Source organism: Myzus persicae, unplaced genomic scaffold (genome assembly GCF_001856785.1).
Source record: "Myzus persicae strain clone G006 unplaced genomic scaffold, MPER_G0061.0, whole genome shotgun sequence".
NCBI lineage: Eukaryota > Metazoa > Arthropoda > Insecta > Hemiptera > Aphididae > Myzus > Myzus persicae.
This window is the reverse complement of record NW_019104210.1, coordinates 86416-113780: the sequence shown is the minus strand read 5'-3', so window position 1 is coordinate 113780 and position 27365 is coordinate 86416. Positions and strand designations below refer to the sequence as shown.

Sequence of the window (27365 nt, the reverse complement as noted above, 5' to 3'; positions counted from 1 at the left end):
ATTCTACAATCTATCTATAACTATCTATGTATATAAAAATAAATACCTATTTCCCTTAGTCGAGGCACCACGATTTTTCCGTATCATTTAAAACAGATCCATCTTCTATTGTCTATTTTCTATGATATAAAACAGTTAAATTATAATTTCTTACTGCTCATTTCACAGTAGAACCAATCGGAAGATGAATGAAAAATTGTACAGTGAGTGTTTGTTCATCATGGTTAGTTCAACTCGTTTAAGCAATCATACTAAAAAATGTTAAACAAACTTAAGTCACGCTCGGGCCGCCGTGTCATACAACATGTGACATGACGTGTATACGTATACAATTAGCAGTTTTATTTTAATAAATAAAAAATAAATATAAATATAAATATTTTTTGGCTGCCATTGGTTAATTGGGCAGATTAGGTTTAAGAATGCATCAAATCGAATTTTAGTACATTGCCTACCAAGGTGGCTGTCGGCCGAGTTACACTTATAGCCGCTCATCGGCATGAACACAATCAAAATAATTAATAAAATTAAAATTAAACATATTATTCATACAGAGTGGGGGCCGCAATTCACCGCAGGTAGATGGCCTACTTGATGATATACTGTTCACATTATCACACGCGAGTCTCTTATAGAGTTGACATTTTTAAAGAGCAACGAAGTGCTACCCTAACCCTAGGGATCAGCTTCATTTGTAAATATTATTATTATTATTGTTATTACTCGTATTTTTGTTTTATTAATTCAGCTAATACAAATATTTGGCACTTGATAGCATTAAGTAAAATAAATTATTTTCTTCTTTAAAACACAACAACATGTGTTGATTTAAGAATTTCGTTGTGAGAAAGCAAAAATTACACTCGGGCGAAGACGGGTAATTTTAGCTAATTAAACAAAAAATTAATTATTTATTTGTTTTAATACTGTTATAGGTACTTAACGAAATATTTTTCAATTGAACTAATAAAATCTAAGATATCAATAAACATATAGGAGACCGCCAATTTAACTCATCAACGTCCAGACCAAACCGCTCGGTCTTGAGACTTGACATTTTATTCAGAGGCTTAAGCAATGTAGGGGCACACTAAGAAAGGATTTTTCAAAATTCAACCTCTAACGGGGGAAAGGGGTTTTTTTATATCGCTATATAATAAACGAGCAACGCCGTGACGGGGCAGCTAGTTTAAACATATTGAAAACTCTTGGAAACAATTTGTTTTTACAAGTGTTTGAAATTCATATGTTATCTGCACAATTTGTCAAAATTCCAAAGATATATTCATTATTTTGTTGTCAGAGACGTTTAAAATATTCAATTTTTATATCTAAAGGTTGAAAAGAGAATATCTACAAAGCTCTTCATAAATGGTTATTACTGAAACACAACAATTGAAAAAAGTATTTATGCACGAATTTTTTTTATGAAACTTGAACATTTTACGTGCATTTAAGTACATGATTATATTGTGTACTACTAAGTGTTGCCGCCGAAGCGCACAAGTAATCACAATAATCACGTTGTATTGTTTTTTTTTTTGTAATAACTATTATTGAAAGTGTCTTGTGAGTTATATATATTATGTAGATAATCATCGCGATATCGCATGCGACCGCGAAGGCTGCGAGAGTAAAATAATAGCACTGAACGATGTCACGATAGCACTCACTAGCGGCGGGCGCCAAAATATATTATCTACAAAATAGAGAGAGATATTGTTTTTTTATAATTGTGAGCGCCAGAAAAGTCTATTGTTTTTATAATATTATTTTGTGTTAAGGCTCGAACACATAGAACGCGATCAGTCGCGGCGGGCAGCGGTCCGGTTGTAATTAAATACAGAATTTGATCTCGACCGTCGAGATAATCATATATATGTTACACACAAAGTCCGAAATTGTACATTTCGCAATTTGTACAGAGATTTTTGTAGAATGTTTTGATTGTACAATGTTACTGTACGAAGTAATTAGATTGTACAAGTTACATTATACATATACATTAATTCGCGATGTGTACAATAATCACTGTACCCATTGTGATGTACATAAAATAAATATTTTGTATAAAATAAAATACTTGAATCTATAATAAGAGTATATTAATATCGTCTCTTATAGTTTAAATAAATATTACATATTAGTATATCTTATAAAAAATGGATGTACCTGAATCTTTACATATTAGTTTACTACAATTATTGAAAAAATCACAACATTTAAAAACATATTCAAAAAATTACAATCATTCATATAAAAATATATTATTATAAATAACTACATTTTACTATGTCAACATAATCAGAGTACACACTGTTATATAAAATAAATAAGCAAACCTATAATAACAATTATGTTTCAAAAGTCTTTTCTTAATAAAATAATTAATATTACTAAAGTCAAATATAATTTCATTTCATTTTTCAAAATAAAACCATTGTAGGTACTTACATACTAGGAATTGATTCATTATTTATTTTTACAATCAAGTGAGTTATGACAGCGTGAGTCGCATAATACATTTTTTTTTACATATACATTTATTATTATAATATTTCCGTATACAAAAACATTTCAAAAACCCTTGACCTTCAAACACTGATTCTTTCGTACTTGCCGATCTCAGAGAAATGTTATCAGTACCTAGGTATATCATTAATATTTAATATATTTACCTCATCACAAGATGAAAATTGATTACTACTGATTAGTAACATTGTACAATTTGCGATGTGTACAAAAATCTCTGTACAAATTGGAAAATGTACAATTTCGGACTTAATATGTAACATAACATATTTGGTATCACATCCCGCCGTGACGGACCGCGTTCTGTGTGCTCCGGCCTTTAGATTAAATTCAATGAATTGAAAGGCTACCGCATACTACGTCGACGTAAATCACCACTTCTAATGTTGTAGGTCTAATTATATTTTATTCATAGGTAGCAGCTGACCAGAAGTGTGCCGAATATCATTGGAGTTTTTATTATTATTTATTTCACATATTTACTTGTTGGGCCACAAAATTCTAACCATTATTTTGTAAGCCATAAATGCAGTGCACTATCATACATTTATTATAATTTATAATATTGTATCATCGGGGAAAGGAGCAATTGATTGCAGATCATTTTTATATATTATCATCTTTACTGATGGGCCAGTAAGGCCATATTATGTTATAATTCTATTTTGTTGGGCAGCTTATTATTTTTGTATTAAATTATAACTACTCGGCGCCAGCTCTATTAGCTGTAATTAAACTACACTATTATCATTTAGGTGCTGTGTTTAGCCATAAAGCTGAGATTAATTTATATTACAATCTAATAAATTTTTGTTGCTGTGATTATTTATATTCCCTGTTATTAATTATTATTCTATATTATACTATGCAGCAACTCATCTTTTATCAGCAACTGTGTTACCATTTGTTTATTCAAAGTTATTTGTAAACACACATTAGACACAAATTATACACATATTACACAACACGCGCAACGTAGTTCGTCAGTTTTTGAACGGCGATACCGAGTACCGACCACAGCAGAAGGCCCGCACACTAAGCGTATTAGTAATAGTGCAATTAACTATTATCATACCAATGTAAATAATATTATATCGTAGAACGTCTTAGTAGGCATATTATAGTAATGTTGTATAGAATGCCAAATTATATTCGCTCAATATCGTTTTTCGTACAAGTGACCCATTTAACGAGCAAGACACATATTATTTTAAAAAAATATAACAGTCATTTTTCACTAAAAAAAAGTATTTCTATTTTTTATCGTTGCTACCTATCTATACTTTATTTTTTTAATTTTTAAAATGATAACGTGTAATTTTATTCCTTATTCGAAAGCATAATATTTTTAGAGTTTTTCGATACACCGAAAATGAATTTTGGACAAGTAGTTTATAGCTAAATAAATACACCTAAACCTGAGTGGTAATAAGAACTAAATTAATAGTTGTCGCTATGCTAACTTGAAATCTAGGGTTATATAAACTGTTTAAATGGTTACCGCGACTATTTTTTTTTAGTGTGTTAAACAAATATTTTCAGAATCGATGAAATATGTGTAAAAAAAGTTCTTTGCATATTTTTACGATTTTGACTGCATATTATATGTCATATTTTTATACATTTTAGTGCGTATTAAAATATTATATACCATTATTCCAGCCTACAAAACTCGAGGCGTTTATTAGAAAATAACTATTTTATATATAATATTAACAAATAATGATGTAGAAATATAATGTATAAATTAATTTTTAAAATAATTACAAGTTATAAAAAAAAATCAGTTATGTTTATTTTATTACAACGTTAAGAAATTTACCTGCAATGCAATACAGTATGGAATCTGAATAACATTCAAAAAATTTGTAACAATATTATTATACATTCAATGTTATTCTATTTTAATGCATATTTTGATTTGGTTTTGGTTTGAAGTCTAATCTCAACATAATATTTTGATTAATAAATTAAACTCTCTACCACCAATGTCTAAATTAAAATGTATCTAATAACTACAGTAAAAACTTTATGAAAAATTAAAAATTAAAAAATTTATATATTATATTGAACACAATGCGTAATTATATTAGTAATACATTATAAAAAAAGTAAAACATATTTATGTGACTAAAAAATAAATATAAAAGTTTGTACTTTCAAGTGGACTGAAATGTTCTTAAATAATTATTATAAAAATATATGGATTTAAAAAAAAATTAAAATATATTTTTATCCTTTAATATCTCCGCGTGCGTTGTGATGATATCATGTTTGTTGACACTTTGCTGTATCTCATCACGCCATGTTTCCTTGATCATGTCCGCGGCCTTCTCGGCGATCATTATGACCGGCGCGTTGGTGTTGGCGGCGACCAGTGTAGGCATGACGGACGCGTCCACCACACGGAGTCCGTAAACGCCGTACACCCGGAGCTTTGGGTCCACCACGGCGGTCTTGTCCCCCTCTGGACCCATCTTGGCTGTACCCACTGGGTGGTATGTGGACACGGTGTAATGCCGGACCATGCATTCCCAGTAGTCGTCCGAATGTCGCTGCAAGGTCTGGCAACTGGGGAACGGTACGTCGTGCAGGCGGCTGTCGTGCTGGCGGAAAGAATCGGTCTCGGCCATGGCCATCACAAACTTGATGCCCCTCACCAACGTGTCCACGTCCTCCTTGGCCGTCAGGTAGTTGGACAAGATCATGGGATGCTCGAACGGGTTGGTGTTCCTCAAACGTATTTCGCCACGGCTCTTGGGCCTCAACAATATCTGAAGATATATACAATATTATGAAATCTTTGTAAAAATATTTAAGTAAGCAGAAAATGTTTTGAATAAGGACTTCATGTGTGTATGAAATATACACCCTATTAGTTGTTGTGATTCAGTTGAGTATGGTTTACTATAAAATCATATTTAATGTACTTCGAGTGTATATTTTCGTTTTTAATTTGTTTTTAATACATTTTACTTACAGGCATAGCGGACCAAACGGCTGTGTTGCGAATCGATTCATACATCGATTTATAAAAAAATTCTTTTAGCCCGTGAGCTTTCCACGTTTTGAATCCATCTATACCAGAAACGGTTGAACCAGACACAAAGTTCAACCCGATGTCAGGTTGCTCTTCTGGTCGGTTATTGCCATACTTTGTATTGACAAACGCAATTCCTGCTACACCGCCCATTTCTGTTAGTGGACCTTTGCCTTCCGACGCATAGGCGAATACCGAATTGACATTTTTCGTACTCGGATGCATTAGCGATATCTATAGAAAAAACGAAAGAGCATGTGGTTACACTATAATTCACTGCAGTGTGTCAGTATAAGCACTGGCATTCTAATATTTTCATTATATTTAATTAATATAGTATCACCTTTTCTTTGATCGAAAACATCAGACCACCAAGCCCGATGTGGTCTTGTAGATTTTTTCCGACGTCTAAACTGGAAATAACGGGTATAGCCAATTCTGACAATTGATTTTCAGGACCAATGCCCGAGAGCATAAGTAGCTGTGGAGAATTAATAGGGCCCGCTGACAGCAACACCTCTTTATGCACCCGAACGTAATACCTAATATTATTCTTTATCAATTCGACTCCGGACGTGATGTTTGTTATAGGATCAATTATAACGCGTGTGACATGCGAGTTGAGGGTCACGTGAAGGTTTGTTCGAAGCCCAGCCGGTCTCAAGAATGCCTTCGCAGTACTGCACCTCGAACCGTTTCTGATGGTTCCTTGTGGTACCATGAAACCCGTTTGTCGTTGGCCATTAATGTCGTGTACATCGTATCCCATTTCTTGTCCGGCCGTGTTGAACGCTTCGGCTAATGGCGTTTTGTACGGCGCTTCTGACACCGTAAGATAGCCACCAGTCGAATGGTACGGGGTACTCGCCAAGGATGGGTTTTGGTTGTCCTCCGATTTTTTAAAATACCGGAGCACTTCGTTGTACCCCCATCCTACATTACCTTGTTTCAACCAGTTGTCAAAGTCCATTGGGTTGCCGCGTGCGTACAACATATTGTTTAAAACGCTGGATCCGCCTAAAACTTTGCCCCGGGACCAATTACACCTTTGACCGTTCATAGCTGAAATTTAATATAATATATTAAAAATATTGCATATAAAATATGTATGAATTACCGTTTTTGTTTTTTATGATTATACTATAGAATAGCCTAAATACATTTTATACAACTTTAAACCCTATTCGTTGTGGGTACATTTCATATTTTAGGAAACCATCACATAATTTGTATCATTTACTAACTATGGAAGAACTTTACAAGACTTTAAAATCTATGTTTATCAAATGAGCACAACATTTAAATAATATGACTGTACTCACCCAAACAAGCTGTATCCTGAGGTTCGGTAGTATAATTCCAATCAATCTTGGAAAGTTGATGGTTGGCTGCCAACGCAGGCACGTCTGTTAGAATCGTTTCATAATCACCAGCTTCTATTAGAAGAACGCTCCAACCATTAACTTCGGTTAATCTATTTGCCAGCACAGCACCTGAGTAATCATTGTTGAGTTTGTATTTAATATATACATAATTTAGTATTTAACCTTGAAGGAATTATTGACACTACTTCGATACAAAAATGCTATGGAAGTACATATTGTAATTCTATAAGATAATAAGTATATTGTATTATATTTACCTGCCGATCCACCGCCGACTACGATAAAATCATAATGGCTAAGTATGGAATCTCCGGGTAAGTCAATGATCCCCGACGCAGCACCTGTTACATCGCCGTGGTAATATATATAAGTCGCATACAGCAAGGACAGGAAAGCCATTTTTGTTCTAGACAGTGAAAATCTTAACGCGTCAATATCCATTTTGATAAGTTGCAGTACCTTAGCCTCAATTGACTACTGATGTATGTTTGGACGATATTTTGTTGTTATAGTTTCTTTTTTGTATTATCTAAGGGCCGTATTAAAATATGTTAAATTAGGTGATCACATTACGATATCATTAAAATATATTTTCACTCTAAAGTCGAATTCACAGCTACACTATAAGGTTTGATCGAGATGACCTCGATGTCGTAGCTGTAAATCCGGCTTTGGGTTTCATAATTTACGGGAGTGCGTGAAATTAATTCCTTTGAGGAATTGCATAGCTAAGGGTAAAATTAATTTTAATGGTTGATAAATACTAGATTAGTTCACGAAAATTCCCTTACATTAATTACTAAACGAGGTTATATAGCAAATTTAAAAGTATTTTATAACGAGAATGTCGCGTGGACATTACTCGCCAAACATAGATGGCAACATAACCTGAAAACTTAACCAGGAATGCGCTCCCCATATTGTATATAAGGGTATGGCCACGACAAATAGTTGAATACACTATTCCGATTGAACTTAATAGTTTGTATTCACATGTACAATATACTTACATGTATCTTACACAATATTTTATATACAAATATTGTAAGCTAGTGTCAGGATTGAACGTACCGCCAGATATATCGTAGTAGGAGTGTATTACGGTGAAATTAATAAACGACACTTTTGTAAAAAATAATAAATTTAACAGCAGACTTTTGAGAGCGGCACGCTTTCACACGCCAAAACGGATGAGTATACAAAAATACAATTGAACTACAAACGTGGTTTATTTCGTATACGTTAACGCGATGGCGAGACGGCGTCGCTGGTCAATCGCAAAAAAACGTAATGGCGCCGCGGTGCGATCGTCCTTCCCAAAACTACGGACCCGTAACCAGAGTGACCAGTGTGGGCCACACAGTGCAACGACCTTTACAATCATTATTACAAAATCAAAAAAAAAACCTGTCGCTAACATTCGATCTTCCCTGGTCCATCAGATCGTCCTCGAAGAGTCGGTTGGTTGAACGACTTATCAATAATACAAAAGAACAAAAAAAAATATTATAGCCTACATTGCAAATTATATGTGGCACAGAACACAGAAATCAAGCAAAACAATAGTTAGGGTATAACTACAATGGTCCTGTTGGTAATCAGAGACGTAAGCAAGTTTTCATCACCTGAACGGTGGTGGCATAGAGCTATGTTGTCCGCCTGACTGTCCGATTCTACCTCAACCCCTCTGTATGTATCGCCGGCTATACGGTAGCCGTGGACCGCTTTGAAGGGTGTTTGAGCGCTTGCTTGTCTTACCTAAGATGCTTTTCCAACTCCTTAACTTGTTCGTCCCGGTGAGCTCGATTGGCAGACATGATGGCTTACAATATATTTGACAACGACGCATTGAGCTTAATAGTTTTCTGTGTTTTATTTTTATTATTATTCTTTGGGTTTTATTTTATTTCCATTCTTGAGACATTTTTGTACTATAATTACTATACAATTTTGTAGAAAAAAACAGATATATTAAGAAATATAGGACTCAATGTTACGATGTAACATGATACATTGATGCCGTGAAACATGTGTTCAAAATACCAATCATACTTAAATTATATACTTATCTTGAATGTGTCTGGCGTCAACTATTCTATAAAATAATGTCTAACTTTAATTTATTAATAACATTGTAGTAACTAATACTTGTTTGAACCAAAAATGTATTACGCCAATCCAATAGTCAATATTTGGTTGCCAATTAATTTGCGCTGGTTATTGTTATTGACTTAGTTAATTTTACTTGTATACAATTATCGTCAAAGTTCGCGGTGAATTTGAAAAAAATTTTATTTGTTTGGTCGCTCTATTAGTTGTTACTCTATGTATAATATACATGTATTTTTTAGAAATATTTTTCATTCCTAATGATTTATACTATCGAATTCAAATTAGAACATCTATTACAGTTTCCTGCTTAATTCCCACTATAGAGCATATCGACTAACAATGTCATTAATTTGTGAAATTGAATTATTATTTAAATCTGATTCTCAAAAAAATGTCATCAAAGAGAAGTTTTTTGTGTGAAAGTTTTATTCTATAAATCTATAATGTATATATTTTTATAGTTCATTATGAAGGGCCTTAAAATTTGGTAGTATTTAGTAATATACTTACTATAGTAAGTATCTATGTATATTGTATATTTTACAATGATGTGTCATTTTTTTTATGTCCGTGTTGAACTATTTATAGGCATATTTGATTTTCGATTGTTATTTGTTTTTTTTTTTGAAACTAAAGTGGATAAAAAAATGTTCGCTTGTCGAAAAACTTGAAAATTTAATACGAGGTTCCTTGTAAGTTGTTAATGGAAATTTAAAAAAAAATTGAGTGTAAATTCACAATAATTTCTTATGAAGGTTTAAACTTAGAATTTCGACATAATTCGTATAAATTACGAAAATTAGCAATTTAAAATCAGATGGAAATTCATAAACATTTTTCTGTTTATCACTAAGATTGAAAATACCGGAAAGTCAAATTAAAGTTTTATGAGCGTTTAATGTTATTAAACTTTTACAACATTATTTGATATTCACTCGATTTCTCTTGTAGCGATTTTTTTTTTTTGTTGTAATTCAAAAACGAATTACCGTAGACATTTGAAATTGACACCATATGTTTACTTCATTTATTCTTATACTTGGTAACATTTAAAAAAATATTTTGACTAGTTTTAAGCTGTTGACCGACATTTTCAATTTTCATTTTTTATCTATAAATGGCATTTCAATTTTATCTGTTGGGTCAAAATGCATGAATATTTAATATACAACTCTTGATATATTGTTACAATAGCAGTTGAAAAATATTAAACATACATAGGCAAGATTTTTATACGTTTTTAAAGTTCAAATTTTGACAATATTTATCAAATTGAAAATTGAAAATATTTTTGTAGTTAAACATTTATAAAATTTTCAATTTTTATAGCTAGGGAATGGAAATTTAAAACATATTCCCATTTATGCAGTTTTTCGTCAACTAAAAAATCTAAAAAATATTTGAATACAGTTATTTTTTACATACATTTTAAGTTATTTAACGTTACATTTTTTCGTTGTAATTCGATGCCAAAACAGCCAATTTTACATAATTATATTTAATATTTTCCAGCATCCCTGAAAATTCAATAATCATATTAATTGAACTTACCGGCTACCATATTAACAATAGTTAATAACAATATAAAATATCCTAGACTGACATACAATCTCCGCTCAGCAGCGTTTTTCGTATACATGATATCATTAAATTCAAATTTAATACCATCCATTACAGCGACCTCTTAGACGCTTAATGTACAGCAGAGTGACATCCACTTAAATGCCTTTTTTTATTTATATAATTATAAAATATTCAATACGTTAGCTAGTTTTTACGGCTATTATAGAGAATATAATTTATGATAATCGTTAGTTTAAATGTGATGTTGAACTACCCAACAGTTCTGCTAGAATCATAATATTATATGAAAACAAATATGACACGTTCTACACTTTGTGCATTTTAAGTTGCCTATCTGGTATTCCAGCAGGCGAAACGACTTGCGTGCAACAAAATTTAAAATGTTTCATTTTTCAATGTTAGTGTAAGGTGTATAATAATATATAGTATCTCATATTAGAGAAAAATGAGGGCAATAGTTCATGTCTTGGACGACAATAGTGTGGAAAGTGATCCTGTGCATTGGATTAAAAATGATCAATGTGCCTGGCCCAAAAACAGTCACAACATACATAAATTAAGAATCAACTGCGTCAAAACAAATCAATTTGAGCTTAACTTTTATCGTGTAAGAGTTCTTTCAAATAACATTAGTAAGTATTTTGTATAATCAATAAGTACTAATAAAAAGAAATATCACTTTATTTACAATACCTATATAAATCCTATTTGTAAGCAGTGGACAGAAACTGTGAATCTGTGTAGTGTACCTATATTCTATACAGTTCTTAATTTAACGTTTAATTATATCTATGACTTGTGTACAGAAACATTAATAGAAGCAGAAGAAAAAGTTCTTATAGCTCAGTACACATCAGATATATCTGATTATGGTTCTTCAAAAAAACGCAAATGCAACGATGGTGCAGTTGAGACAATAAGTTTAATTCCTGAAACTCGTATGTTATTTTTGTGTTTAAATATGTTTTTATTTTGTGTTATTAATTTTGATTTAAAAATAATAAGTAAATTAACTAATTTAAGTATTAAATTTTAATAGTTCCTTCTTTTATGAGTATTAAAAAGTCGAAAATTAGTCCTGGTTATAATGCAAACACATAATTCAAGACAAAAGTCAATAATAAGAAAGCGATGTCAAAGGTACAACCCCGCTGGATACAACCATCATTGTCAGATTCAGATGACAATCTGTCATGTAAGCATTTTACTATATTGTTGTACCTATAACTAAATCTATAGTGTATACATACTTATAATACTATACCTACTAATAACAGTATTTTGTATAGCACTTATTGTTTATTTTATTTTTTGTTTATAGTAAGTAATTCAGTTGACTACGACTCTGACAAGGATAATGAATACATTCCAGAGATTAAAAATAAAACAAAATTATCTTATGTTGACATTGATGAAGAAATAGTAACGATTGACAGTTTGAATATACCAGAGGTTAATAATAAGTCAATTAAAAATAATGAATCACATATGGTTGAAAATGATATTGGAAAAGGTGTGTATAGCTGATTACATGTAAGGATTTTTTTCTGTATAATTGTATACATAATTTTTTTTTCTTAATTTTAATGAATTAACAAAAATAATTATGATTAAGTGACTTTATAAAAAATGAAACTGTATATTTAACATTATATTTTTCAGTTGTACAAAAAACTATTCTCGACTACTTGGCATACTTGAAAGTTGAAATCACTAAAATATCCGACACTCAACATTAAATTATTCAATTGATCAACAATTCAAACTCTATAAATACTACTTATAATTCATGGACAGGGGAAATAGACTATTTTATGACTGCTTGGCCAGTATCCAACCACGAAGAACTGAATGATTTTGAAATAAAACTACAAGCTTATGAACAAGATTTTAAAAACAAAGTTGTAAGTAAATTTATATCATACTAAAGGTTGATTCTATCCATAACTCATTCCAAAAACTATTTTCTTTTTTTTTTTTTAATTTTTAATTTCTTTAAAAAAATATATAATTATTATTATACTTTCAATACATATTTTTTAATTTTTTAATAAAAACATGCATTTTTTAATTCTTTAATTCTTCTTAAGATGGTACCATACAATGTTATTGTTACATATGTTATTGTTACAATGCATATGTTAACTTTATGTCTTAATGTAATAATGTAAAAACTTGAGTTGCTCAGAAGCGGAGGAAAATCTGCTAAACATATGATCCAAAAAATAATGAAAAAAGTGTTTTCCGACTTTGTATTAAAAGATTTCACATATTTTGGATTGAGAAATAAATATAATTTTTCTACATTATTGATCAACAAAGTTATTTTTGGTAATAATACTATTGAAATTATTAATTCTAAATAATAATATTATAATAATGTATTTTAGATACTATACAGCAATCAAAATTCCAAATCATAAAAGATGATGAAATAATATCAATCATTGGAAAATGGTTAACAACAGCTAAAGCCAGAATTGAAAATAAAAAACAAGCAAAAGATGACAGTAACTCCTTACAAACAGAAGAAATACTATTATAATGTTCATGATTTTCCTAACAGTTAGAATATTATAAATCCAAATCACACTTATTACTTCTTATTTATTGTAATAATTATTTTTAACTTCTTGTTCCCTATTTATGATTCTTGTTTAAAAACAAGTTAATAATGTTAATGTATATATATATATATATTATATATATGTACTAATTGAGTTTATGTTTTTATAATACATACATTAAATTTATAATTAAAAAATATATATATTATTAGGTACCATATTAAAATAAAATTAAAAGAAATATTTATTAAACATAAATAAATTGATGTTAGATAAATATTTGAACATTATTCTAATTATAAATTATAATATTTTACAAATGTGATATTCACAAAATAAAAAGAATTTAATATTTCTTTGATATTACCATTTAATTATTGAAAATATATCTTGTTTAGAATATTATTGAAATATTTCAAAATAGATATCTTGATAAATATATCATTTGGATATTTTATGTTCTATATGTGAGCAATATGAAGAGTTGGTTCATAAGACATCTGTACAATATCCTTATAATATCAAAATATACGCCAGAGACATAATAAAAAAAAATTTTAAAAATAATTTATAATATAATTATACATTATTATATAATAAAAATATTGCATATAAAATATGTATGAATTACCGTTTTTGTTTTTTATGATTATACTATAGAATAGCCTAAATACATTTTATACAACTTTAAACCCTATTCGTTGTGGGTACATTTCATATTTTAGGAAACCATCACATTATAATTTGTTTCATTTACAAACTATGAAAGAACTTTACAAGACTTTAAAATCTATGTTTATCAAATGAGCACAACATTTAAATAATATGACTGTACTCACCCAAACAAGCTGTATCCTGAGGTTCGGTAGTATAATTCCAATCAATCTTGGAAAGTTGATGGTTGGCTGCCAACGCAGGCACGTCTGTTAGAATCGTTTCATAATCACCAGCTTCTATTAGAAGAACGCTCCAACCATTAACTTCGGTTAATCTATTTGCCAGCACAGCACCTGAGTAATCATTGTTGAGTTTGTATTTAATATATACATAATTTAGTATTTAACCTTGAAGGAATTATTGACACTACTTCGATACAAAAATGCTACGGAAGTACATATTGTACTTCTATAAGATAATAAGTATATTGTATTATTTTTACCTGCCGATCCACCGCCGACTACGATAAAATCATAATGGCTAAGTATCTAATCTCCGGGTAAGTCAATGATCCCCGACGCAGCACCTGTTACATCGCCGTGGTAATATATATAAGTCACATGCAGCAAGGACAGGAAAGCCATTTTTGTCCTAGACAGGGAAAATCTTAACGCGTCAATGTCCATTTTGATAAGAGGCAGTACATTTGCCTCAATTGACTATTGATGTATGTTTGGACGATATTTTGTTGTTATAGTTTCTCTTCTGTATTATCTAAGGGCCGTATTAAAACATGTTAAATTAGGTGATCACATTACGATATCATTAAAATATATTTTCACCCTTAAGCCAAATCCACAGCTACGTCGTATGTCTTGCCTTTTGAGGGCGTAGTAAGTAGTAACTATGGTTACAACTGGTAATTTGATCTGTAGTCAATTCTCGGTATACTCGGTTGAAACTTTTTTATTTTAGGATGTCAAAAATGTAACGTAAAATCACTATATGGTTAGATCGAGATGACCTCGATGACGTAGCTGTAAATCCGGCTTTGGGTTTCATAATTTACGGGAGTGCGGGAAATTAATTCCTTTGAGAAAATGCATAGCTAAGGGTAAAATTAATTTTAATGGTTGATAAATACTAGATTAGTTCACGAAAATTCCCTTACATTAATTACTAAAACGATGTTACACAGCAAATTTAAAAGTATTTTATAACGAGAATGTCGCGTGGACATTATATTGTAAAACACAACAATACCGCGTTTCATGGAAATAAAATGAAGTCGAACAAGAAACAATAAGCAATAACTTGAAATGTAAGGCCAATGAAAGTAGGCATGTTTGAAGTGGAACGCCCTTTCGTGTATTGGCACACTAGCCAAAACATAGATGGCAACTTAACCTTAAAACTTAACCCGGAATGCGCTGCCCATATTGTATATAAGGGTATGGCCGCGACAAATATTTGAACACACTATTCCGATTGAACTTGTTAGTTTGTACTCACGTGTACAATATACTTACGTGTTGTTGGCTTACACAATATTTTGTTTACAAATATTGTAAGCTGATGGTGTCGGGATCGAACGTACCGCCAGATATATCGTAGTCGGTGTATATTGACACGGTACGCGGCAGCGGCCAGTACAAAGTACTAAGTAGTAAGTACAGGCACCGCCGGGACCGGGCTACGACTTTATCAACCACCACCACGGCCGGTGACTACGGCGCGACACCGTCGACTCTCCCTCCACGCCACAAAGGCTAGGCGGGACGGGAAGACAAGTCGCGCTGGACAAGCACCGGCCGGCGGCGACGGGGTCGCTCTCTTACGCCGATCGTCGGACCGCACACGCCAGCACCTCCGATCGCCGTATTACCTCACCATCGAACCGTACATCACATACATCTTCATTGCGTGCACGCAATTGTGTTTATTCGTCGTCTAAATAAACGCGTATACACCAGAACCGGTGATCGTCGTTTTTTTGTCGTTTCGTCGGTTACTGTTTTCTGTTTCCTTGGTTTGCAACCACCTCAAGACCGGCTCACCGCGATCTACATCTACCGCCGTAGCCGTGTCAATTGGCTCCCCGCAGAGGAATCACCTCCAGTTTGCAGTCAGCGCAAAGGTAAGAATTTTATTCACGCTGACACATAGGTACCTCGGATAAATTTATAATTTTATTAGTATTAACTATTAAGGTATTTTTAGCCAGGTCTGTGTTTTCCGGTTAGCTAGGATACCCGAGTTTGAATTTATACGTAAGAAGTATTCTGGCACGAAAGGGGAATTCCGTCGCGACCGCGAATAACCGCGAAACGGCCGTGGGAAATAATTAAGACAGCGCGATAGCGTTATATAACACAACCCCTCCGAACACTTGCCTTTCAGTCCCGGGACACTACCACTTTACCGCAGATAACAGCGCAGCGTACGGGTAAGAATACTCAAACCGGTATCGCTGTCGTCGTCGTAAGCCGCCGCCGCCGCCGAGTACGTTGACCTAGTTACGCTATATTTGGACCGTACCGGCGACTCCACAATCAGCTGCACAGCTGATTATCATTGGCGCGAGCGTAATCGAAACATCGCGCAAATTTACATTTTTTTATTAAAGTAACGTTGTTTAGTTTTTTTATCTCTCTCGCTTTCTCGCTCAAGTTTCGGACCATATTTTCTCGGAGCGCCCGCCTCATATATCAAGCACAGGTTACCGTCTACGCGATAGCATAACGTCCGCATTTGTAACTTTATTACGAAATAAATACAATATGTCAGGAAAATCGTTGCTACAATTGACGACGACGGAGCTACGTAGCGAGTGTACGGCCCGGGGAATAAGCTTGTCCGGCCCTAAACCGGACATAATTATCAGGCTCGAGGAATTTTTTTGGTAGAGAGGTCAGGACCCCGCGAACGTCAGGTTCTATCCTGTGCAACCGTCAATCAACATATTGACGGACGGTACGGGAGAACGGCTGGACGTTTCGGCAACGCTGGTAGACACGAACGCCAGTCAGATATTCGGACAGCCGTCCGGGGGGTATTTTGACAAGCCCGATAGCAAGTCAAAAACCTACGGATAACCTGTCGGATTACTGCGGCTATCAGTCGACCATGCGACAGGTACAGTCCGCACATCGGGTAGAGAGCGATCTGTTTAAAACCGCGGCGGAGCCGTTAAAATTGTTGACACAAACGGTGCCACAAACGAGCGACTCAAAATCGTTCGAGGCTCGTTTACGGGCGCTGGAGGCAAGCATGACGAGTTACTTTACAGAAACACGTCTAGCAGCAGCACAACAGCCACACAATAACACAGCCCCGCGGATAAACATTCACCCTGCTTCGCTTGCACACGTAACAACCCGTACACTGCACGGTAATTACCAGTCGGGCAGGTCATATGAGCACAATGACGGCGACGCTCAACACAGCGTTAGCCACATTGCCGCCGCGAACAACCGACCGTGTTCTTCACGCGCGAAACTCAGAACGACTATACGGGTCACACAACACGCGCCGCACAGTATACACCATACGAAGCAGGCACACATGAACGTTCGGTACTAATGCCGTACGAGGACTTGCGCACATCAAGAGCCTCGTTACCCGAGCTCACTGGAACAAGAGCCGAGGACCCCGTAAGGTTCATAGAAAATACCGAGGCGATTTTAGTGCGAGCCCGTATACACCCCGCGGGTATGGTGCAGGGCGGTCGAGCCGCAGTTAAAAGGAACGGCGAGTGTATGGTATGCATCCATAAAAGTACTCGACCTAACCTGGGAAGAATTTAGGGTTGAGTTTTTAGAAAATTATAACAACGCCGAAATCCAATCCCAACTGCGCGCCGACATCGTGTCAACACGACAAACGCCCAAACAATCATTAACGGAATTTGTGTTAAATAAAAATCGGCTAGCACGCCGCGCAACCACCGGCCTATCCGAACCGGAATTGGTAGGGGTATTATCGCCGGGCTAGCACGCGACACGTTCCGTACGCACCTCCGTTTGCACCGACCACAAACGTTCTGCGAGCTGAGACGCATCGCAGGCGTTTTGGATCCGGCAACGGACGGCACCAGCCCGCCCACACAACGCTGGACGCCTAAGCCCAAAAAGGGGCCGGACACCCCACAAACAGCCCCCCCGGTCAAAAAAAAATATTTTGGGAATTCATTCGATGACCAGCCACCGGGGCCGTGCAAGTTCTGTGGAGAACTCAACTGGCACAGTAAGTGCCCTCACCGACCGTCCAGGTCGGGAAACGGCGGGGGATTCGACGGGGACTAGTCCCCCCATCGACTCACCACCTCCCCCCCCCCATCCACCAACACACATCCTCGGTAGTACACACGGGAAAAATATCAGAAAGCGTGTAGTACGGAAGTTCAACACAGTGAACAACCGACTACAACCATTTTCTCCGTGTCACCACCTATCGTCACCTGTTCACAGACCCCCAACCTACACCACCCCACCACCGATCACACTCACCTCACCGGTGACACGTGTGATCAACCACAGCCGGCTCATGGGGCAGCCGCAGGTGTAGGGACAAAGGCAACAGGGACACGGGTGTTCACCAGTACAGGTGACGGGGACACAAGCGCACCTACCGCCCTTATCCCCGCAATAGGTCAGTCTGCGCACGTAAAGCCACAGGTGGGCACAGAGGCAGTCGATAGGGACAGTGTGATCATGGTGGTGAACGCCGACGATCAAACAATCCCTGTCACGGTTCAGAAATCAGAACCAATTGTCCCGCTAAAGTAGTTACTGTTTTCTGTTTCCTTGGTTTGCAACCACCTCAAGACCGGCTCACCGCGATCTACATCTACCGCCGTAGCCGTGTCAATATTACGGTGTAATTAGTAAACGGCACTTTCGTGCAAAATAATAAATTTAACAGCGAACTTTTGAGAACGGCACGCGTTCACACGCCAAAACGGGTGGGTATTACAAAAATGCAATTGAACTAAAAACGTGGTTTATGGCATATACGTTGACGCGATGGCGAGACGGCGTCGCTGGTCAATCGCAAAAAAACGTAATGACGCCGCGGTGCGATCGTCCTTTCCAAACCTACGGACCCGTAAGCAGTGTGATCAGTGTGGGCCACAACAGTGCAACGACCATAACAATCATAATTACAAAATCAAAAAAAAAACCTGTCGCTAACATTCGATCTTCCCTGGTCCATCAGATCGTCCTCGAAGAGTCGGTTGGTTGAACGACTTACAAAATAATACAAAAGAACAAAAATAAAAAATTTCAAAAAAAAATATTATAGCAAATGATATGTGGCACAGAACACAGAAATCAAGCAAAACAATAGTTAGGGCATAACTACATTAGTCCAGTTGGTAATCAGAGGCGTAAGCAAGCTTTAATCACGTGAACGGTGGTGGCATGAGCTATGTAGTCCGCCTGACTGTCCGAGTCCACCTCAGCCCCTCTGTAGGTATCGCCGGCAACACGGTAGCCGTGGACCGCTTTGAAGGGTGTTTGAGTGCTTGCGTGTCTTAGGTACCTAAGATACTTTTCCAACTCCTTAACTTGTTCGTCCCAGTTAGCTCAATTGGCAGACATGATGGCTTTCAATATATTTTACAACGACGCATTGAGCTTAATAGTTGTCTCTATTTTATTATTCTTCGGCTTTTATTTTTCTCCATTATTGTGAGAATTTTGTACTATAATTACTAAACAATTTTGTAGAAAAAAACAGATGTTTTAAGAAATATAATACTCAATGTTACGATGAAACATGATACATTGATCCATGTGTTCAAAATACCAACCATACTTAAATTAAATGCTTATTTTAAATTTTTTCATCAGACACGTACCTTCTATTAATTATTTACCGTAAGAAAGAATAAATACAGTGCAAGCAGAAAAAAAATTGTTTGTTTGGTCGTTCTGTTAGTTGTTACACTCTGTATAATATACATTTATTTTTTAGAAATATTTTTCATACCTAATGATTTATACTATCGAATTCAAATTAGTACATATCGACTACCAATGTTTTATTATTGTTATTAATATTGTTATTAGTTGATAGTTGGGTTAGTTTAATAACTTGTAAGTTATAGGTAACTATATATTTCTAACATAATTTAAAAAAAAACAAAATATTTTTCTTATACCCAGTCATAATACTACGATTTGATAATACAAAAAACGAAACCTCAACTGTTAATTATTATTCGTTAAATTTAATTATAATATAAATCAGGTTCTAAATTTTTCACCAGACACGTACCTTCTATTAATTATTTACCTCAAGAAAGAATGAAGACAAAGCAAGTACAAAATCATGGCAAAAATGTTAACCTTTTTTTCAATGATAAATCAATCAAGTAGCATTTACAGATTTAACTGAAACTAAGCAATGAGATAGTTAAAATATTATGACTTATCCATCAATTGACAAACATTTTATTTTAAAACGACTGACAAAAATTCTTAATTTTAAGTTCGTATAAATTGCATAAGATGAAGTATGTTTGGTTGATGTCATGCATGACAAAAACGAAAATTTAGTATTTACAATCTGACAAAATGATAACATACGATGTAGGTGTTTAGCAATAATAATATAATAATTTAAATAAATTGTAATATTATGTTTAATTTATTGTTCTCTAGTAATTAATTTCAAATCACAACAAAATATTTATTTGTGTAAATACTTAAAACATTTTCTAGTAAAATACTTACAATATGTTTTAATATTATTGTTATTAAAGCAATTTATTTTACTAATAGACATTAGCAAAGCAGTAGGTTACCTAAAAAAATTGAATTTGAAAAAATCATTGAGTGCATACAATGATATTCTTAAAAAAATTCAATTTGGTAGGTATCATGAATAATATTTATAAATTACAATGTACAACAAACTAACTATGCTTATTATTCTTAATTTAAATATCTAATTTTATTCAAATTTGAACTTAAAATATCCATCATCTATAAAATATTGTGCTAATATTTTTTTTTTTTTTTCATTCCATTTTGAAATACTCGTGAGAAACATTGTATTACATGCATTTTTAGAATTAAAATCGCGATGTACACGATTCGGCGGGAAAATCAGCCGCGTTCGAACATAGATAGTAGGTATTTTTAGTCACAGTTTTAAATAATGTTTAATGTTATGTTATTTGATATTGATTATAATCGTTTATCGTTTCTGTTTCGTTATTCGTTATCCATTTCTTATCGTTTATCGTTTACCGATATGCTACCCGCTATCGATTTCAATTGTTTATCGTTTAACGATGTGTTATTTGTTACCGATTTCAATCGTTTTTTGAATAGTTTAACGTTACACTTGTAAAGTCGTAACGTTATGTAAACGTTTTGAAGCCCTGGTTCCGAGAAGTAAAATTCTACAATCTATCTATAACTATCTATGTATATAAAAATAAATACCTATTTCCCTTAGTCAAGGCACCACGATTTTTCCGTATCATTTAAAACAGATCCATCTTCTATTGTCTATTTTCTATGATATAAAACAGTTAAATTATAATTTCTTACTGCTCATTTCACAGTAGAACCAATCGGAAGATGAATGAAAAATTGTACAGTGAGTGTAAAAAATTGAATTTGAAAAAATCATTGAGTGCATACAATGATATTCTTAAAAAAGTTCAATTTGGTAGGTATCATGAATAATATTTATAAATTACAATGTACAACAAATTAACTATGCTTATTATTCTTAATTTAAATATCTAATTTTATTCAAATTTGAACTTAAAATATCCATCATCTATAAAATATTGTGTTGATATATTTTTTTTGATTTTTCCGTTCCTTTTTAAACTACTCATGAGAAACATTGTATTACATTTTCAAGCTTCGAAGAGACAAACATTTTTTTTCGACCATAACTGAATAAAGACTAAAACAAATGTGAAATTTCTAATATCTGTAAATAGCTCAAAAAGATTTAATAATTTTCAAAATTCATCATGTATGTGAAACGAATAGATAAAATAAACATTTGGTGAATATTTCAAATACTTACAAATCTACAGTAATTCGTTTTTTAAATTACACTAAAATAAAAAGTTATTTAATGAAAAATCGTTATTTTACTCTCAAATATCCAGTTTTATCAAAATTCACAGTTCACGCAGGTCGGTTCTACAGTACGTTGGTATATTACTATTTAGTTTAAGTAAATAACAACTGTAAGCTCATTTTATTTTATAAAATAACATTTTAATAATTATTTACTCATGATATAGTACCTCCAGATTTTAATTTTTTGGAAAAGTTAGTTGAACGTAGGTACCGTATTAACCCCGGTATTAACATTGATTATAAATACTATTACTAATAAAAAATTAAATCACGAATTTCAGTATTATAAGTTATAAAATATCCTTATTTGAATATGTCTGTATAGTTTGTGTGTGCCTTTTTCAGTAACGTTTTTTGTTCCCCAATGACTAATATCATTAAATTCAAATTTAGTACATCCATTACAATTTACAGGATTCAGCTTAATGGCTATATGTTTGGTTTATACCTACTATACAGCATAACTTATAACAAGGTATACAAAATGTAACAGAAACATCTGAACAAGTGAAATAATTGGTGTTTTTATCAATATTTAAACATATGTATTTATTTAGCTACATCATTTATGTATGATTACAAGGACAGTCCTGAAAACAAACAATTTTAAATTGTATTAAATTATTTTTGGAAAAATCGTAGTAAAATATAGTAAATTGGTAAATCAAATTTTTAAGACAAATTTTGATTTTAAAAATGTTTTTGAAGTGAACTAGTTGATTTTTTTGAATGTTTTGAAAATATCAATATTTTTTTTCGAGTATTTTAATCAATTTAAAACGTGATATATATTTTTTTGAATTTCCTGACGTTATGGTGTTTCTTAAATTGTTTATTATGCTTATAATATTCTTAATTTTTTCATACTATGTTTCAATAGTATTCATTTTTATTTCTATTTGTTAATTCTTTCTGTTTGATGTTACACCCTGTACACTATATGCATTTTTTAGAATTATTTTTCATACCTAATAATTTAGGTCATCGAATTCAAATTGAGTACATCTATCGCAGTTTCCTACTTAATGACGAGGTTTACTTAATACCCACTATGCGGCATAGCGACTATCATGTTTTTATTATTGTTATTAATTTTTTTATTAGTTAATAGATAATATGTTAGTTTAATAAATTGTAGTTTATAACTCCATATTACTTGTATAGGTCAAAAAAAAAACAATATATTTTTGCCTATGCATACTCATAATAATACGATTTGATATAGTACAAATAAGGAACCGCAAGTCATTTATTTGTAAAGTTGAATTATAATTTAAATCTGGTTCTCAAAAAAATTTCTTTTAACAAAAAATGTCATCAAAGAGAAATTTGTTGTGTGAAAGTTTCATTCTATAAATCTATAATGTATATATTTTTATAGTTCGTTATGAAGTCATTTAAAAGTTGGTAGTATTGTTATCATATTATTTGTCGCCTATAATATATAATATTTTAATATTTTAGATTCTGACTCTTCTGAGAGAAGCGATGATGTGTGTTTTTAAATTATTATTGTTATTTATTTTTTTTGTTGATGTCGGTCATCCCGTTTTTAGACACTAATAGTGCTTCAACTTTCTTCAACATTTTCTGGTAGAAAAGTGAATCTAGTTGGTGCATTTGGGAAGTCAAAATTTAAAATTCCCAATAGTTTTCAAAAGCAACAGGAAAACAAACAAAAAATTAAGGAAAAATTAATCGAAAAATTCGATTTTGGTTTTTAGTGTAACTCTAACAAAAATGGCTGTAGATACAGGAAACTTTCACTGAATAAGCATTTAGTAAGCATTTTCTATTCACCATAAGGTTTTCAAAATATTTTGATTTTTATTGAACTATTTATAGGCATATTAGATTTTCGATTATTATTTATCTTCTTTTTTTTTAAACTTATATCGATAAACAATTTTTCGCGTGGTCAAACCACTTTTAAATGTAATACAAACTTCTTCTCAAGTTTTTGTTAGTGGAAATTAAAAATCAAATTGTGTGTAAGTTCACAATAATTTTTTATGAGCGTTTAAAGTTATTACTTTGACAAAATTCATAAAAATAACGAAAATTAGCAAATTATATTTAGTTAGAAATTCATAAAAAGTTTTCTTTTTATATCTAAGATTTATAAATTCAATAAAAGATTCTTTTTAAGTGAGTCTACTTTTATCAAAAATAAAAAAATTTCTACCATAATATCAAATTAAATTGTTATGATCGTTTAAAGTTGACATTTCTACAATATTGGGTATTCACTTGATTTCCCTTTTAGCGATTTTCTTATTTTGTTGTCATTCTAAGAGAAATTACTGTAAACACTTGAAATTGACACCATATGTTTATTTTATCAATTCATATTTTTAATAAATATTTCAAAATATTTTGCCTTTTTTAAGCTGTTGAAAGACATTTTCTATTTTCATTTTTTTTCTATAAATGTTAATACAATTTTATTAATTGGGTCAAAAAACATGAATATTTAATACAAAACTCTTGATATATTGTTACAATAGCAGTTGAAAAACATTAAACATACATAGGCACGATTTTTATAAGTTGTTAAAGTTCAAATGTTGACAATATTTATCAAATTGAAAATTGAAAATAATTTTGTAGTCAAAAATTTATAAAATTTTTAATTTTTATAACTAAGGATTAAAAATTTAATACATTATCCAGGGTTGTCATGCAGTTTTTTCGTCAACCTAAAAATCTAGAAAATATATAAATACAGTTATTTTTTACAGACATTTTAAGTTCAAATTTGGACAAAATTGCATATTAATACCAAGAGTAACTATTTTTGTCATTCTATTGTAATTTGGTTCCAAAACAGCCCAATTTTACAAAGGTATACTTAATATTTTTTATCACTGATAATTTAAGAATAATATTAATTCAACTTACCCCGGCTACCATATTAATAATAAGTAATAACAATATAAAATTAAAAATATCCTTAACTGACATACCGTCTGCTCAGAATCGTTTTTCGTATACAATGATATTATGATATCATTGAGTTCAAATTTAATAGCATCCATTATAGCGACCTCCTAGACACCTAATGTTCAGCAGAGCGACATCCACTTACCCGCTTTTTTATTTTTTATTGTTAGGTCTTTTTGTTAGTTGCTACACTCTGTATACTATACATATATTTTTTTTAAATATTTTTCATACCCAATTATTTATATCATTGAATTCAAAATTAGTACATCTATTACAGTTTCTTGATTAATGATGCGGGTTTCTTTATACCTACTATAGCACATATCGACTACCAATGTTTTATTATTGTTATTAATTTTGTTATTAGTTGATAATTATGATAGTTTAATAACTTATAAGTTATTACAAATATACATACTGTAATTAATCAATTCAAATATTAAGTATTTAAGTCAGACCTATTTAACTAAATCCTGTTATATTTGCCTTGAAAATTATTTTATTATCAGCCATCAGGTACTAGATACTTTTGAATATAAGATAGATTTGAATATCTATAACAATTTAAGTACTAACTTGATATTTTTTTCTGGATACATGTACAGTTAATGTTAATGTTAATCTTTCAATTTTAATTATTAAATGTCTATTAATTACATAGCCACAAAGGTATACTTATAAAATATTTATATTGCAAACAATTAATTACAATAAACAATGGTCTGTAGGTCTAAGAAATAAATAATATGCAAAATATAAACTGCACAATTTTAAATTTAATTTAATATGTATCATACAAATAAAATAAATATTTCTTTGCTTTCTATAATGAGGGAACCCAAGATCTATTATGAGATCCTTTGATGACCTGACACTAATGTATAGAAAATAGATAGATCTCAACAAAGAAAATGCCACTAATCTTATATAAATAGGTACCCCACATATATTTTATTATATTATATCTTAATTAAATTATATTTATTTCTACTATATTTATTTTTAAATTATATTTATTGTCCTAGTCTTGTAGATCTTTGAATGTGTTATTTAACGGCTTAAACATAATTTGGATTGGAGAAAAATGTATTGCCAGAATTAATGGAACATGCGCTTTGCCATAATTAGCATCAACACCTGATATATTAAATAATGTGGTTCCAGCTCTCCTGAAAATGAATCGTTAATGTTATTTTCATAAATATTCATTTATTATGAATACAAATATTTTATTTATTATTATTATCATTTATTTTTTATCTTGATTTTGTATTAGAAACTTTACGTCAGGTGCCATTTTTAATACGATTTGGTTGCAGACATTTTAGATGTCAGCGTTCAAGAATGAAAATTGGTAACTAGTAAAAATACTAACAAAAGTGATTTGTGTTATGTATTATATTATGCTATACTCAATTGTTTATATGTGGTGAATAAATATTTTTTTTAACTACCTTAAATTTGTAAAACATTTTATTTTATTTAATCGTGCAGATAGGATATTTTAATAGTTGAAATACATACATGCTTATGTATAATTTATGATAAAATATGTATTATGTGCCTACTCTATCAATTTTTGTTTCTGTGAACATTCAGTAAGAAGTTTTTTGTTTAATTTTAACTAACTATTGTATTCAAATTAAATAAATACAGATTATATTCAATAAGTTTATTTATAACAGTAAATAAAAGTTGTTTTTCACAACAATGCTTTGCTTTATACTTTAATATATATTCAGAAATTGTAGTGCTATACATAATAAAATTAAGAAGAATCGACAAATTGTATATCAAGAAAGAAACTATGGACTCCGTCATCACAGCAACTGCCATTTATGTATGATATATTATATACATATATCAATATTTTACGTCATACTCTTTGTACAATCTCTCCAAGAAATAGTTAATACTATTTATAATGATTAATTATGAAGTACTATTTTCTAACCTCAAGCAGTAATAAATACCTTAGTTTCAAAAGATTAGAATGAATAAAAATTGAAATGTTATGTACATTCAATACCAAATTATTACTATAACAAAATAAACAACCTACCATAACCATAATAACAATATAATATATATTAAATATAAATGCTTAGTAATATATGCTAATATGAATTGCAGATGTTTCGTCTCTGTAAATTATTAAAATAGAACATTAGGTCCATAAGTATTTTAAATCACAAAAAATTAAATCGTAATTTTTTTTTGATTTAAAATTTCAACTATTTTTTTCGGGACGTAAGATATCAGTATAATTTACATTAACAAAATATAAAAATTTTAAAATATTATAAAAAATATATTAGACTTACAATATAATTTTCATCAATCAAATTCAATTTTAAATAATATATTTAATATTATCATGTAAAAATATTACGTGATAATAACAATAATATTTTTTGATTAATGT

General features: G+C 31.6%; 3 protein-coding genes and 1 pseudogene across 3 annotated transcripts; 2 read left to right on the top strand and 2 right to left on the bottom strand.

The window, feature by feature from the left end:
- Positions 1–4670: 4670 nt before the first annotated feature.
- LOC111040019 (glucose dehydrogenase [FAD, quinone]-like) lies at positions 4671–8869 on the bottom strand. Its single transcript, XM_022323703.1, has 5 exons — positions 7215–8869; positions 6895–7065; positions 5916–6634; positions 5513–5806; positions 4671–5306 (listed from the first exon to the last, which is right to left on the bottom strand). The coding sequence occupies exons 1-5, from the start codon at positions 7396–7398 to the stop codon at positions 4752–4754; spliced, it is 1923 nt and encodes a 640-aa protein (XP_022179395.1). The 5' UTR covers positions 7399–8869; the 3' UTR covers positions 4671–4751.
- Positions 8870–11098: 2229 nt separating this feature from the next.
- Positions 11099–11896, top strand: LOC111040012. The gene is made up of 3 exons (XM_022323696.1): positions 11099–11244; positions 11326–11591; positions 11693–11896. Exons 1-3 carry the CDS (start codon positions 11099–11101, stop codon positions 11752–11754), a joined length of 474 nt encoding a protein of 157 aa, XP_022179388.1. The 3' UTR covers positions 11755–11896.
- Positions 11785–13198, top strand: LOC111040010 (annotated as a pseudogene).
- A 660-nt stretch (positions 13199–13858) lies between these two features.
- On the bottom strand, positions 13859–15240 carry LOC111040020 (glucose dehydrogenase [FAD, quinone]-like). The gene is given in 2 exon segments (XM_022323704.1): positions 13859–14230; positions 14380–15240. Coding segments are annotated over 2 exon segments (378 nt in total). The 5' UTR covers positions 14564–15240; the 3' UTR covers positions 13859–14036.
- Between the last annotated feature and the right edge of the window lie 12125 nt (positions 15241–27365).